The sequence below is a fragment of the Erythrolamprus reginae genome, chromosome Z, assembly GCF_031021105.1.
Source record: "Erythrolamprus reginae isolate rEryReg1 chromosome Z, rEryReg1.hap1, whole genome shotgun sequence".
Classification (NCBI taxonomy): domain Eukaryota; kingdom Metazoa; phylum Chordata; class Lepidosauria; order Squamata; family Dipsadidae; genus Erythrolamprus; species Erythrolamprus reginae.
The window spans coordinates 9,562,736-9,577,719 of record NC_091963.1 but is presented as its reverse complement, the minus strand read 5'-3'; the positions used below and the strand labels follow the sequence as shown (position 1 = coordinate 9,577,719).

At 37.9% G+C, this 14,984-nt stretch overlaps 1 protein-coding gene across 18 annotated transcripts in view; it reads left to right on the top strand.

Annotated features, from left to right (window-relative positions):
• Positions 1 to 14,984, top strand: part of KMT2C (lysine methyltransferase 2C) — a 197,775-nt gene that overhangs the window by 107,727 nt on the left and 75,064 nt on the right. For 16 of the 18 annotated variants that reach the window (XM_070767432.1, XM_070767443.1, XM_070767433.1 and 13 more), the window contains one exon: positions 975 to 1,681. In XM_070767432.1, the coding sequence (XP_070623533.1) occupies positions 975 to 1,681 (707 nt within the window). Of the gene's footprint in view, positions 1 to 974; positions 1,682 to 12,047; positions 12,207 to 14,984 lie in introns of those variants that run through there. The other 2 variants (XM_070767449.1, XM_070767450.1) reach the window with 2 other exon arrangements.

Genomic DNA, 14,984 nt, shown 5'->3' with positions numbered 1-14,984 from the left:
CCAGGATATTTTTATTCTGATCCCAGCTTGTGCACAAAGCCAGCTGGATGATTTGGATCAATCAGTCCCTAAGAAGCAGGCAGTGGCAAATCACTTCTGAAATCCTGCCAGGAAAACTATATGTCAGCAATAACTCAGACACATATTACATTCCTATATAGATAGTTCTCGAATTACTGTTTATTTAATTTATTTCGTTTAGTTACTGTTTGAAGTTATAGCAGCACTGAAAAAGTGACTGATGATAGTTTTCACACTTACAACCATTGTAGCATCTCCATGGTCACATGATCAAAGCTCGGATGCTTGGCAACTGATTCTCATTTATCATGGTTGCAGTCACAAGGTCATGTGATCATCTTGCAATCTTCTGACAAGCAAATTTATTTAACAACCACATTACCAGTGTAACCACTTCAGTGATTCAGATATTTGTGGCAAGAAAGGTCATAAAATGGTGTGAAATTTAGGATCTGTCTTGTTTGCAACATAAATTTTGGACTCAGCTGTGATTGTGAGTCAAGAACTACCTCTATAAATGATCTATGGACATGACATAAATGTATACAATTATTTTATGTCAATAGAAAATGATCCTCCTTTTATAGTGGCAAAAGCCTGGGCTGTTTAATTGAATGGATATGGGTTTGGTACCTAAAGATAAAATATGTTTATTATGTGGTGTATAGATTGTAGATTTTTATTTCAAGTTGTGATAAGCAAATTTATACTTAGGTTAGATAAATATGTGAAGGGATAGATTTACCAATATTAACAGCAAGATGCTAACTAGAACCATGTTTTCATTTGGAATAACAGAACTAAAATTCAGAATTCAAAAACAGTCAGGGTAGACATATATCTGCTTTTCAGGTTTTCGAGGGGGGAAAAAATAAAGGTATTTTTGAAAGGATGTCACTTTCTATAGCAGTACTTCATATGAGACTAAAATACAATATCCACATTTGTTTCAGGCCTCTCATTAGATGAAAAGAAATACGAACTGGAGACCCAGGTCTCCAATCATTTTGATTCCGATGAAGGGGAAATGTCTGTTAAAAATACTCCTGCATCTGATAGCAATCCCTCTGATGAAAAGAGGGAAACCCCAGAAAGTATTCCAGAAATAACACAGCAAGAATCAGATAAACAAGCTGAAGATACGAAATCATCAGAGACAAGCACTGAGTTGGTAGAAATGCCAACAGAGGAATGTCAGCTTCTTCAGATGAAACCAGAGAATATATCCAAGATACCTGAAACTTTCATTTTGGTTGGTAAAGAGCCAATCTGCAGTCCTAAGGAAGAACAGTCTGAAACAGTGGCTGTTCTAGGAAGTACAAATGGAAGAGACACTCCCGAAGTATCACCTCTTCCTCAAAGTGAAAGTTGTGCAACTGAGAGTTGCCAGTTGGCAGACAAACCTTCAGAATCATTGCCTGAGATGTTTTCTCCACGTCTATCCTCTGTTGAAATAAGCAAAGCTGTTGATGGGTCTTCCTTGCCAACATCTTTGCCAGAGCCAAGCCCATCCCACGAGATGCTGCAATGTCAGATGTCATCATTAGAATCAGCTGCGGTCCTTCCAACCACATTTGTATCCTTCACTCCAAAAATTGGAATGGGAAAACCTGCTATCACTAAAAGAAAGTTTTCTCCTGGGAGACCAAGGTCAAGACAGGTAAGCCTGTTTGCTAAAACTCATTGCAACCTAATATAGGCAGTATCACCATTTGTTTAGTGGCTGTTTGAAGTTACAGCGGTACTGAAAAGAAATGATTTGCGATGTTTTTCACACTTAACGACCATAACATAGTCTCGTGATCAAAATTCAAAGTTGGAACTGGTTCATATTATGATGGTTGTTGAATCCTGGGATCATGTGATTGCCTCTTGTGATCTGACAAAGTTAGAATAGAGGAAAACTTTTTTTTTTTTAAATATACTTTATTAATTTATACAAAAAGGAATAAAACAGGGGGAAGGGGGATGGAATTACAGAAAAGAAAAGTGGGAGGGGAGTGGGATAAACAGTATTGTTATATCGCAGCTTATATATATTGTTGTATATACATTTCAGGTATTTGTCCATATATAGATATTTCATATTCAGAGTTCTTATTTAAATATCTTATAGCTGTAATATTTAATAATCCAACAGTAATATGGGAAAAGAAAGGGTAGAGAGGGAGAAAAGGAGGAGAGAAAAAAAAAGAGAGAGAGAAGAGAAAAAGAAGAGAGAGATAACAAGATGAGAAGTAGTACCTGCAAGCAAGCAGGCGTTTGAATTGTGACGACTTAGGTGGGTTATATTTATTGTTTTTATTAATGAGATTTAATCGTAGGTTGTAATATTAGTAGATTTCTAATAACTATCAAATGAGTTGAACTCAGACAGGGATTAAATTATTTTTGATCCAATTTTTGGTTATACATATCTTTATTTTGGTTTATATTAAACAATTTTAATTATTTTTCGCTTTGTCATCTTTAGAGTTGGATAGCCATCTGAACCATTTCTCCCAGGCCTTGTAGAACTCTGAATCATTTTTGTTTTGAATTTCCATTGTTAATTTTGTTAATTCGGCACATTCCATAATTTTACCAATGATGGTTAGATTTGTCGGTATGTCTTCTTTTTTCCAATGTTGTGCATATGTTAGTCTGGCGGCCGTTAGTATTTGGATAGTGAGGTATCTGTCTTTTTTATTTAATTTCTTTCTAAAGATGCCCAGCAGAAATAACTCTGGTTTAGTTATGATCTTTGTCAATATGACTTGGTCCATTATTTTTTTAATTTGTATCCAGAATTTTTGGGCGTATGTACAGGTCCACCACATATGATAGTATGTTCCCTGGTTTTTTTTACTTTCTTAATAACTGTCTCACTTAGCAACATAAATTTTGAGCTTAATTGTGGCCATAAGTCAGGGACTACCTGTAATAATATAATGTTTTGATTATAGATCCCCATCTTTTTATTGTAACTTATAATTTTTATTGCTATACTTATTGCTTTTCATTTTGTAAACCACCCAGATGTGCCTTAATGAGATGAACAGCAAATAAATTTAAGAACAAACATAAAATAACTGATATAATTGATGTTTGCTGTCTTTGAAAAAGCAATTGTGGCATTTGAGTATGTTATTGCACCAATAATTATAAAGGAACAAATATGTATAGTAATAAATGGAAAACTTCTCTAAGCTAATAGCGTTTTGAAAAAAGACCAAAATTAAAAACCTCTTTCACTTTAGATCTGAAATTCAGTATATGAATCACATTATTTTTTTCCTGCTGCAGCTTTCGCTTAGTATATTAGAGATAATTGTTTACTGGTTTTGCTCAAAGCTTTCTATATTGGTTTTTTGCATCAGTTTTTTCCCCCTCAACAGAAAGCATATTTTTCAGTATTTTTTGTTTAGACTGTTTCAGTATATAGAAGAAACCTTTATTTCTTGCAGATACTATAGAGCTATGATCACAAAGATTTGTATATGTAGTTTTATCTTCTAATAAATTTTATTTCATTATTTTTATAACTTGCTCTCAGTGAGCATTAAACTAAATGACTATAAACATACATAATGTTTCAAGTGCACTTATCTAGTTTTTTTCCTACTTCTAATTTATAAAGATGTTACCATTCCATTATTCCTTAACTTTAAGATGGGTCTATTGCAATGTTTACAACTTGCAGATTAAATCATTGTTATTCCATGGCAGGCCAGATACTATCCTAATATAGACACATGTCTGAATTATCTATCAATCAAGATTATTGTACCAAATAAAACTCAGAATATTTACAACAAAAAATCTTGTTTCTTCCATTTTGGTGGTATTTCATCATAAGATGGAAGCTCATTATAAATAATACCTTTAAAAAGAGATCATGATATAATTAACTTATTATATGATATATGCTTTTGAATGCATATTTCTGAAAAGAATGCTTTTCTCTGAAAATCTTAATGTTTTTCTGATAGTTTATGCATGGTATGTTTGTGTGTATTTCTTGCTTTTTAAATAAGGGTTTTTTTAGTTCCTTTTAAATATTAGATTTGTTGTACATTGTTTTATTATTGCTGTGAGCCGCCCCGAGTCTACGGAGAGGGGCGGCATACAAATCTAAAAAACTAAAATAAAATAAAATAAACTTAATGGCTGAGTGGAATCAATCTCCTGATCAGGCCTGAATAATAGCAGTGGCTATACAGTAGCTGTATATAAAGTACAGACTCAAGGAATTCATTAAGTTTTTTGTAAGAAATGAAAGCAAACCTTAGCTGTTAAAGCTTTGCCATCATAGAGCTCGGATTTTGCAGCAACAGCCAACAACCTGGCTATAGAAACCAGATTTCTCATTAGAAACAACAGCAAACAAACAGTGATGGAAAAGATAGAAGGGGCAGCTCCTCCCTAAGACATAGAAGAGGCTGCTAGTTTGTAGAGACAGGTATCCGCCCTGTGCCTGTAGTTAAGCCAAAGAAGAAGGTAGATGGCCAGAAAAGGAGCTAGGCTTGAGTACTTGGGCCAAGATTATTACAGAAATGTTGAAAAAGCAGTAAGAGGAAAGGCTTTCACTCCCCACATTTTTTTGTTTTTATATTTTTTACAAATATATCAAATCAGTACATGAATAATGTGGCAATCTGGTGTCATACATTCTAAGACAAATAAAACTAACAGAATTAAATATAATTATTACATTCAATCAACTTATATAATAATAATAATAATAATAATAATAATAATAATAATAATAATAATAATAATAATAAACATTTATATTAAGTTGCACTCTGTCATTGTTCAATCATTTCATATTTTCTCTTGTTATTACTTTTATTTTATAAAAGTGTAAACATTAATATTTCCCATTGTCTTATTTCTATCATTATTCTGACTTTTAATCATGTCACCCTTTATTAAAAGACTTTTTCTATCTATGTTACCTAACTTCTAGTCATGTCACCCACCTTAAAAAAAAAGAAAAGGAGGAGAGAGAAAAGGAGACAAATCAGAACAACAAAAAAGAAAAATCTATCCATCATCTCTCGTTCGCTTCAATATTTTAATTGCTATGCTTTTTTTTAGACTTGCCTCCCCAATTCTTCTCTTTAAACTTTATCTGTGTCTGCATCAGTCCAGGTATTTCTCCCACCTCCATCTTCTTCCACTGCTTAGTTTCCAAAATTTCTACCCAGACTCCTATCTCCTTTTCAAATGTATCTTCCAGCTGTTTTAGTATATATAGACCTTTATTACAGTCAAAGACCATCAATATAATATTAATAATTTAAAAAAAAACAAGAAAAAAACAAGAAAAACAGAACATCCAAGAACCGTTTCAGATTCTTGGAATCTAGACATTTTAGTATCTCTTTGATCATAGTAGCAGATTCTTGGGTGATAAATGTAGTCCTTGACTTACAACAGTTCGTTGACCATCCAAAGTTGGACGTCACCCAAGTCAACATAGACATGCTAGGTATTGAGGTTCTTGGACATCTGGAGACAAATGACTTACACAATTCATGACTTTTGGCTGAGCAACCAAACTTGACCCATTGTAAATAGAAACATAGAAACATAGAAACATAGAAGACTGACGGCAGAAAAAGACCTCATGGTCCATCTAGTCTGCCCTTTTACTATTTCCTGTATTTTATCTTACAATGGATATACAGTATGTTTATCCCAGGCATGTTTAAATTCAGTTACTGTGGATTTCCCAACCACGTCTGCTGGAAGTTTGTTCCAAGGATCTACTACTCTTTCAGTAAAATAATATTTTCTCATGTTGCCTTTGATCTTTCCCCCAACTAACTTCAGATTGTGTCCCCTGGTTCTTGTGTTCACTTTCCTGTTAAAAACACTTCCCTCCTGAACCCTATTTAACCCTTTAACATATTTAAATGTTTCGATCATGTCCCCCCTTTTCCTTCTGTCTTCCAGACTATACAGATTGAGTTCATTCAGTCTTTCCTGATACGTTTTATACTTAAGACCTTCCACCATTCTTGTAGCCCGTCTTTGGACCTGTTCAATTTTGTCAATATCTTTTTGTAGGTGAGGTCTCCAGAACTGAACACAGTACTCCAAATGTGGTCTCACCAGCGCTCTATATAAGGGGATCACAATCTCCCTCTTCCTGCTTGTTGTACCTCTAGCTATGCAGCCAAGCATCCTACTTGCCTTTCCTACCGCCCGACCACACTGCTCACCCATTTTGAGACTGTCAGAAATCACTACCCCTAAATCCTTCTCTTCTGAAGTTTTTGCTAACACAGAACTGCCAATGCAATACTCAGATTTAGGATTCCTTTTCCCCAAGTGCATTATTTTACATTTGGAAACATTAAACTGCAGTTTCCATTGCTTTGACCATTTATCTAGTAACGCTAAATCATTTACCATATTACAGACCCCTCCAGGAATATCAACCCTATTGCACACTTTAGAGTCATCAGCAAATAGGCAAACCTTCCCTACCAAACCTTCCCCTATGTCACTCACAAACATATTAGATTGTAAATATACAAGAGATGTACATATCTCGCTATGAAGGCACACATTTGCGACAAATCCCCACTGCTGTTGCACAGAATCTGGCCACCTGTGCAGTAATTATGGCCTGTTCATCTTTAAGTAGCCACTGGAAATAGGTAATGTCTGAGTGGCCAGGATACCTTGCAATTAGTGGTAAAATATGTTTTTTCCTAATGTCTATATAAAAGGAGCATCTCAGGAGCATGTGTCCCTCAGTCTCCACCTCTCCTGAGCCACAAGGGCAAAATCTTTCAGTGGATGTTATTCTTTTGTACTTGCCATACAAAACGGCAGATGGAAGCGCACAGCACCGTATAAGAGCAAATGCCTTTCGGTGGCTTGCTGATTCCAGCTGTCTCAGGTATCTGGCAGGAGCCACAACATATCTAGTGTCATCTGGGGCCAGAAACAGCGGAGCTTTATTTAAGTCCTCCTGCCTCTCGATGTTCTCCACCCTTTGTCACAAGGTTTGTCTTGCTAGATCATAGTTCATCTCGAGTATTGAAGCTGGGGAGAAGCCTAATTTGTGAAGATTGAACTCAATGGCCTTAATCCATGAGGAGGAAAATTCGTCGTGAAGGATTAACGGAGCAAGACCTTGCGGGAAAAAATTAAGCTTTAACCACGTATTTAGAGACGTTGTACAGATTCTTGCTTCGACTTTTATCAGTCCAGTCTCCAGGCGCAGAAGTGCGTTTGAAACGCAACGTGGCATCTGGAGAATTGCTCTAATAAATTTGGATTGAACTAATTCTAGTGGTGTAAAGTGTAAAGCTGAAGCTGGCGGTCCAAGCAAGGACCCATAAAGAAGCTGAGCTAGTGACTTGGCCTTAAAAAGTTTAATAGCAGCAAGAACATAATAACCTCCCTTTTGTGCAGAAAAAATTGAGAATGGAGCTCGCTGATCTTTGGCCCAAGGCAGCTGCATGTTCTCTATGTGCTTTCCTTGAGCCATTGGCCTGAAAGACCACCCACAGGTATTTAAAGGTGGTTACCTGCTCTATTTTGTGCCCATCAAGATACCATGAGTAAGTTTTTGGCCTTTCTGCAAAGGCCATGATCTTTGTTTTTTCATAATTTATACTCAGGTTATTGTTATTACAGTACTGAAGAAAGGCTCACAAGGCTCTTTTAGGGCCTACTGGCGTCCTGGAGAGGATCACGGCGTCATTTGCATAGAGCAAAAGGGCGATGTTTCGGTCTCCTATTTTTTGGGTGTGTGTGTGATTTGGTTTGTTCAACCATTTTGCCATATCATTTATTTAAAAGTTGAAAAGTAGGGGGGCCAAGATGCACCCCTGTTTAAGCCCTCTTTCAGTTTTAACTGGCTTTGAGAGTGACCCTTGCATATTACACCTCACCTTGAGGGACGTTTTGGTATGTAGGGCACGAAGTAATTAAAGAAGCCTTTGGTCAATGCTTCCAGCTTCTCCCATAATTTAGTCCTAGTAACTGAATCAAAGGCTGCCTTGAGATCTACTATACAGGACTATTTGAGATGTATTTTTCAATAAGGTGGGGGAGAACTAAGCACTGATCAATAGTGTCCCTTCCCTCTCTAAAGCCTGCTTGTTTTTCATTGATCAGATTCTCAGAATCCAGCCACTCCTTTAGCTTGCCTTGAAGGTGTTTGGCGTAAAGTTTACTAATTATATTTAATAGACTTATTGGTTTATAATTGGCAGGGTCATCTTTAAAAATTGGGATCACAATTGCCACTCCCCAATCCTCTGGGACGTAGCCAGTGGAATCAATATACATGAATAGCGCTGCCAAAACTGGTGTCCACCACTCCAAGTTATTCTTCAATATTTCTGCGGTAACCGAGTCAGCTCCCGGGGCTTTGCCAGACCTGAGTTGGCCGATGAGCGATTTGACTTCAGACTCTGAGACTGGGGGCCAATTTGGCAAGTCTTTCATTGTAGATCTTATACTCTCATTAGATGGGTCTTCGTACATCCTCTGAAAGTGAAGTTCCCAGGTGTTAGGAGGTATAGGAACGTCTAATGTAGTATGTATTTTATCTGAGTGTCTGGCTATTAAATACCAGAATAGAGAGGAGAGGAGTTCTTTAGCTTTGCGGCCCCAATAAGCTGTTCGCAGGAGGACCTTTCATCTTGTCTCTTCTTAAGGGCAATTAGTTGCTTATACTGCTTTTTGAGGGTAACAAGATGGTTTAGGCTTGTTTTGTCACCTTTGTACAGCTTATAAGGCAAGGTGAGAGCTTTCTTGGCTTCCACATAGTCCTTGTTAAACCATTGTTTCGAGGTAGTATAGGACCTCTTAGCTGAAAAGTTTCGATCATATACTAGAATTGGTTGAAGCTTATGGATTTTACTTATATATGATTCTAGTAAGTTTTGAGAAGGATTGGCTGTGATAAAGGCTGAGCGAAGTTTTTGAAGATTATCCTCCGATAGAGCTTTTTTCACCTTTTGGTCAAGTTGTTGGGACCATTTGACTCTACATCTTGTTGGGCCTGCTGGAGAAATTGTTGGGATAAATTGGTCTGCAAAGGGCATCTGCCTGATGAGAGACTTCATGTATATACATAAAGGTAGATGATCGCTTTCCAAGTAAGGAAGGACTTGAAATTTTTTTACATAGTGTAATAAATCCATAGAGATTAGAATATAATCAATGGTGCTGGTTTTGGACCCTGCCATAAAAGTGATCTCGCCAGGATAATCTCCAGCCCAGGATCCATTGGCTATATAAAGATTAAGTTTATTTGCCATCTTTGCAAGACAGAGACCAGCAAAATTTGCTTTCTTGTATTTGGAGAGTCGTGTGAGGGAGGAGTCTGTTCTTATGGGAGCCTCAGCTGGTGGATAATGATGATATTTTGGATATATTGTGTAATCATCTGGCCCCAACCCAGCATTGAAATCTCCCCCCAGTAAGACTCTAGCTTTTGGATGGTCCATTATATAGTTTATTAATATAATGTTCCAACTCCTTCCATATTGCAGTGATTTCAGCTTTTCTTACCAATGGTGGAAGATAAACGTTAATTATTAAAAGCAGGACTGAGTCTATCTTGAGGAGAAGGGCCATGGCCATGTGTTTTAGTGGGGCAATAAGAGTAGGCTCTGCTCTCAAATTGGTAGAAATGAAAATACCCAGCCCTCCCTTCAGTCTTCCTGGGCCTCTACCTGCCCTTGCTTCTAGCTTATACGAGTGATATCCATTTAACAGAAGGTCATCCCTGGTCCAGGTCTCTCGCACCAAAATGATATCCTTATCTATCAAAGGATCAGGATGTTTAACCAATCCTTGTTAACAGGAGAAGTTCCTGAGGATTGGAGAATGGCCAGTGTTGTGCCTATCCACAAGAAGGGCAGTAGAGAAGAAGCTGGTAACTACAGGCCAGTTAGCTTGACATCAGTGGTAGTTAAAATGATGGAGACTCTACGCAAAAAGAGGATAAATCAGCACCTAAAAAACAATAACTTATTGGACCCAAATCAGCATGGCTTTACTGAAGGCAAATCATGTCAGACTAATCTCATTGATTTCTTTGACTATGTCACAAAGGTGTTGGATGAAGGTGGTGCCGTGGATATTGCCTACCTGGACTTCAGCAAAGCCTTTGATACGGTTCCACATAAAGAGCTGATAGATAAATTAGTGAAGATTGGACTTAATCCCTGGATAGTTCAATGGATTTGCAGCTGGCTGAAGCGTAGACATCAGAGAGTTATTGTTAACGGCGAGTATTCTGAGCAGAGTCAGGTTACAAACGGTGTGTCACAAGGGTCTGTTCTGGGTCCTATTCTTTTTAATATATTTGTGAGTGACATAGGGGAAGGTTTGGTAGGGAAGGTTTGCCTATTTGCCGATGACTCTAAAGTGTGCAATAGGGTTGATATTCCTGGAGGCGTCTGTAATATGGTAAATGATTTAGCTTTACTAGATAAATGGTCAAAGCAATGAAAACTGCAGTTTAATGTTTCCAAATGTAAAATAATGCACTTGGGGAAAAGGAATCCTCAATCTGAGTATTGTATTGGCAGTTCTGTGTTAGCAAATACTTCAGAAGAAAAGGATTTAGGGGTAGTGATTTCTGACAGTCTCAAAATGGGTGAACAGTGCAGTCAGGCGGTAGGGAAAGCAAGTAGGATGCTTGGCTGCATAGCTAGAGGTATAACAAGCAGGAAGAGGGAGATTATGATCCCGCTATATAGAGTGCTGGTGAGACCACATTTGGAATACTGTGTTCAGTTCTGGAGACCTCACCTACAAAAAGATATTGACAAAATTGAACGGGTCCAAAGACGAGCTACAAGAATGGTGGAAGGTCTTAAGCATAAAACTTAATGAACTCAATCTGTATAGTCTGGAGGACAGAAGGAAAAGGGGGGACATGATCGAAACATTTAAATAAATTAAAGGGTTAAATAAGGTCCAGGAGGGAAGTGTTTTTAATAGGAAAGTGAACACAAGAACAAGGGGACACAATCTGAAGTTAGTTGGGGGAAAGATCAAAAGCAACATGAGAAAATATTATTTTACTGAAAGAGTAGTAGATCCTTGGAACAAACTTCCAGCAGACGTGGTTGGTAAATCCACAGTAACTGAATTTAAACATGCCTGGGATAAACATATATCCATCCTAAGATAAAATACAGAAAATAGTATAAGGGCAGACTAGATGGACCATGAGGTCTTTTTCTGCCGTCAGTCTTCTATTATTATTATTATTATTATTATTATTATTATTATTATTATTATTAAATTTTCCAGCTTAAGTAATATATTATCTTGTTCTTCCCTTGGGAGAGCGCCAAAAGCGTTAATAAGTCCAGTTTCTGAGATGTTAAGTGCATCATCACTGAGCAATGCTGCCTTACTCCCACTTTCTTCATCTCTCTTTCCCAAGGTTGAGTGTGTGGAAGAGAGAGCATCTTTAGAGGCTCCCATGTTGACAATTAAGGGTTTAACAGAAAACTCTGATTGGAAAGATTTGGAAGGAGGCTAGATGTGCCTTCATCTTAAACAACATTAGTGGAATGGTGGGCTGTTTAAAAGTCAGAAGTAATCTTTTCCAATTTGGGGGCTCTGGGAGCCACTCCACAGCATGGAGATCAATCTGCCCCCTCTGACAATGGAGAAGTTGGCTTAAGGAATTTAGTATGGCATTCTTAGTATTGCAACATCCATAATTAATTCTAATCAAATGAATTCTAAGAGCAACCTGGTGTGGTTGTAGTAGGGGAGATACTTTTCTGTCTTCTAATGAATCTTCTAATAAATATTGGATTTTTTACTGTATATTGTTTATGACTGTTGTTAGCCGCCCCGAGTTTTCGGAGAGGGGCGGCATATAAATCCAATAAATGAATGAATGAATGAAATCTTTTCTATTAGTGCCTCCCCCTCTTGCCTGGTGAAAGCCTAATTTTCTGCATGGGCTGCCTCTTTTTTGCGGGCTCTTTAAATTTCTCCTCTTCCTTATCCTGACTAAGTGGTTTATCCATATCTGCTGTGAGAACTTTAGTGGGAGTGACTGTAGCCTGTGGTTGAGCCTGCAGAAAAGCAGCTATATTCTTCTTCGTGTTGAATGGTTGAATGCTCAAATACTGAAACAACTGTTTGCGCTGTGAGTAGGCATTGTTTTGCCATAAACTCTGTTGTGTTCTCCCACTGTAAGTTCTCCACATTCTGAATTAGTTTGTTCCTTGCTCTTTTTTTAGTCTTTTCCTCTGCCTCCATATCAACTGTAGCTATAACTGGACTCCTTGGTTGTAGAAACTGTTGGCTGTTTGGCAGGACCTGTTCTGGCCTCTCTAGATTGTTGAAAGTGGAGGGTGGGGGGTAGATTTACTTACAAGTCTCTTGCCAGCAAAGAGCTCTTCAATTTTAGGTTGTTTTGCATTCTTCTCTGGTGGGAGAGATACTGGGCTGGTTCCATGGTGCTTCTTTCTTTTCCCCATGCCTTATTAGTCTGCAACCACCATATCTTGGTCTGTCTCCAGGAAATATTATTTAAATAAAAATATCGAATAAAAATAGTTTAAAAGATTGTTAAAATAAAATGAAAAATGTAGGAGGAACTGCTAAAAAAAAACACTCCACCCGATATAGATTTTAAAAAGTTGAAAAAGTTAAAAATAAGTTAAAAGTATAAAATATTTTGTTAAAATGTTTAAATGTAAAATAGAGTTAAATTTTTTTAAAATTTAAAAATAAATTAAAAGTATAAATATAAATGAGTTAAAAAGAAAGCCTATTTACTTTTGGAGGAGCTGTTTTAGTATATTTTCCTCCTGGTATAATTTATCAATTACTGTTATTTTCATTGTTGTCCCCTCTTTGTTGTCTTCTTCCTTCATTTCTTCTGTTCTCTCCTATCATTCCTGGCCATCTTGGTCATCATCCCCCATATGGTATTGTCCATTTTTTCCATAATCTCTTTAAATCTTTTCTCCATGCTGTCTTTGGTGATTTAAAAAAATAATTTTTATATAATTCTTATTACAGTATTAGATTTGTTCCATTGTTTATACTGTTTTTTTATTGTTGTTGTGAGCCCCCCGAGTCTTCGGAGAGGGGCGGCACACAAATCTAATTAATTAGATAGATAGATAGATAGATAGATAGATAGATAGATAGATAGATAGATAGATGTCATCTCCTTCAAAATTCCACTCATTTCTTCCTTGTAAAGAATCTTATTTTGTTTTAAAATAAATCAATTTTTGTCCAGCAGTCCAAGAACTATTTATTCAGTCCTTAAGTTATCCTTCAAGGAGTGCACTAGTCCTAATTCTTTATAGCCCTTAGGTAAATAATCAGTTCCATTTAGATAATCCCAGAGGTTATCAAAAGTCTCTTGGTGTCCCCTTTACAGATTCAATCTTCTAGAATGACATTAATGAGTCCCTTTAATTAAATAGCTTCCTTATTTTCATATTAATCCAGAAATCATAGGATAGCTAAAAATAATCCAATAGATATTTATTAATTAGACTTCTATATTTTCACAGTCCTTCATATAACTATTTCCCAACTTAAAATATTTCCTTTCATCCAGAGGTGGAACTCTCAACTTAAATTTCAGTAAACTTCATTTCTTTTAAACAATCCATAAAAATATCATCTCCAAAAGCAGAATAAGTTTTGTTAGTTTTAAAATGCCTTCCTGGTACCAAGTCTTCCCAGTTTAAGAGTCCAATTTTCTGTATACGGTATTTCAAATTTTATTATTTTTCTTTCTTGTGCCTTTCACCTTCCGGTCTGGTATTCTCTCAGAATGCTTAGATACTACTTTAACAAATAATTTTGACCCAATAGTTCTAAATTATTCTTTGGGGTTAAATTTAAGGCAAAAAGAAATCCCCTAGTTCCAGTCACAGTTCACCTACTTCACTCCAGCACCAATCTTAGTTATTCCAGCTTTGTGGCAGCCATCTTTAGGCTGCCTCTTCTTGCCATGGCTGAGAGGGAAAGAAAACCCTGGGTCAGACATGAGAGCCGTGCCTCTCCTTGACCTCAAAGGATGCCCCTCTTTGTTTCACCACCCCTATGGGACGGCTTTGGCTCCTCTTGGAGCCCACAAACAGGGAAAAGTCAGCACAGGGAACAGAGTCCCATTTTCTGTGTCTGATATTGCAGCGACATCAACTGGAAGTCCTCAAGAAGAAAGGCTTTGATTCATTAAAAAAAGAGGAAGAAGAATGAACCCGGATAAGACGTAGTGGCTGTGGGTTTTGCCTCCCAAGGACAATTCCATCTGTCCGTCCATCACCCTGGGGGAGGAGTCACCAACCCCCTCAGAGAGGGTCCGCAACTTGGGCGTCCTCCTCGATCCACAGCTCACATTAGAGAAACATCTTTCAGCTGTGGCGAGGGGGGCGTTTGCCCAGGTTCGCCTGGTGCACCAGTTGCGGCCCTATTTGGACCGGGAGTCACTGCTCACAGTCACTCATGCCCTCATCACCTCGAGGCTCAACTACTGTAACGCTCTCTACATGGGGCTACCTTTGAAAAGTGTTCGGAAACTTCAGATCGTGCAGAATGCAGCTGCAAGAGCTATCATGGGCTTTCCTAAATATGCCCATGTCACACCAACACTCCGCAGTCTGCATTGGTTGCCGATCAGTTTCCGGTCACAATTCAAAGTGTTGGTTATGACCTATAAAGCCCTTCATGGCACTGGACCGGAATATCTCCTGGACCGCCTTCTGCCACACGAATCCCAGTGACCAGTTAGGTCCCACAGAGTTGGCCTTCTCCGGGTCCCGTCAACTAAACAATGTCGTTTGGCGGGACCCAGGGGAAGAGCCTTCTCTGTGGCGGCCCCGACCCTTTGGAACCAACTCCCCCCAGATATCAGAGTTGCCCCCACCCTCCTTGCCTTTCGTAAGCTCCTTAAAACCCACCTCTGTCGTCAGGCATGGGGGAATTGACATGTTCCCTCCCCC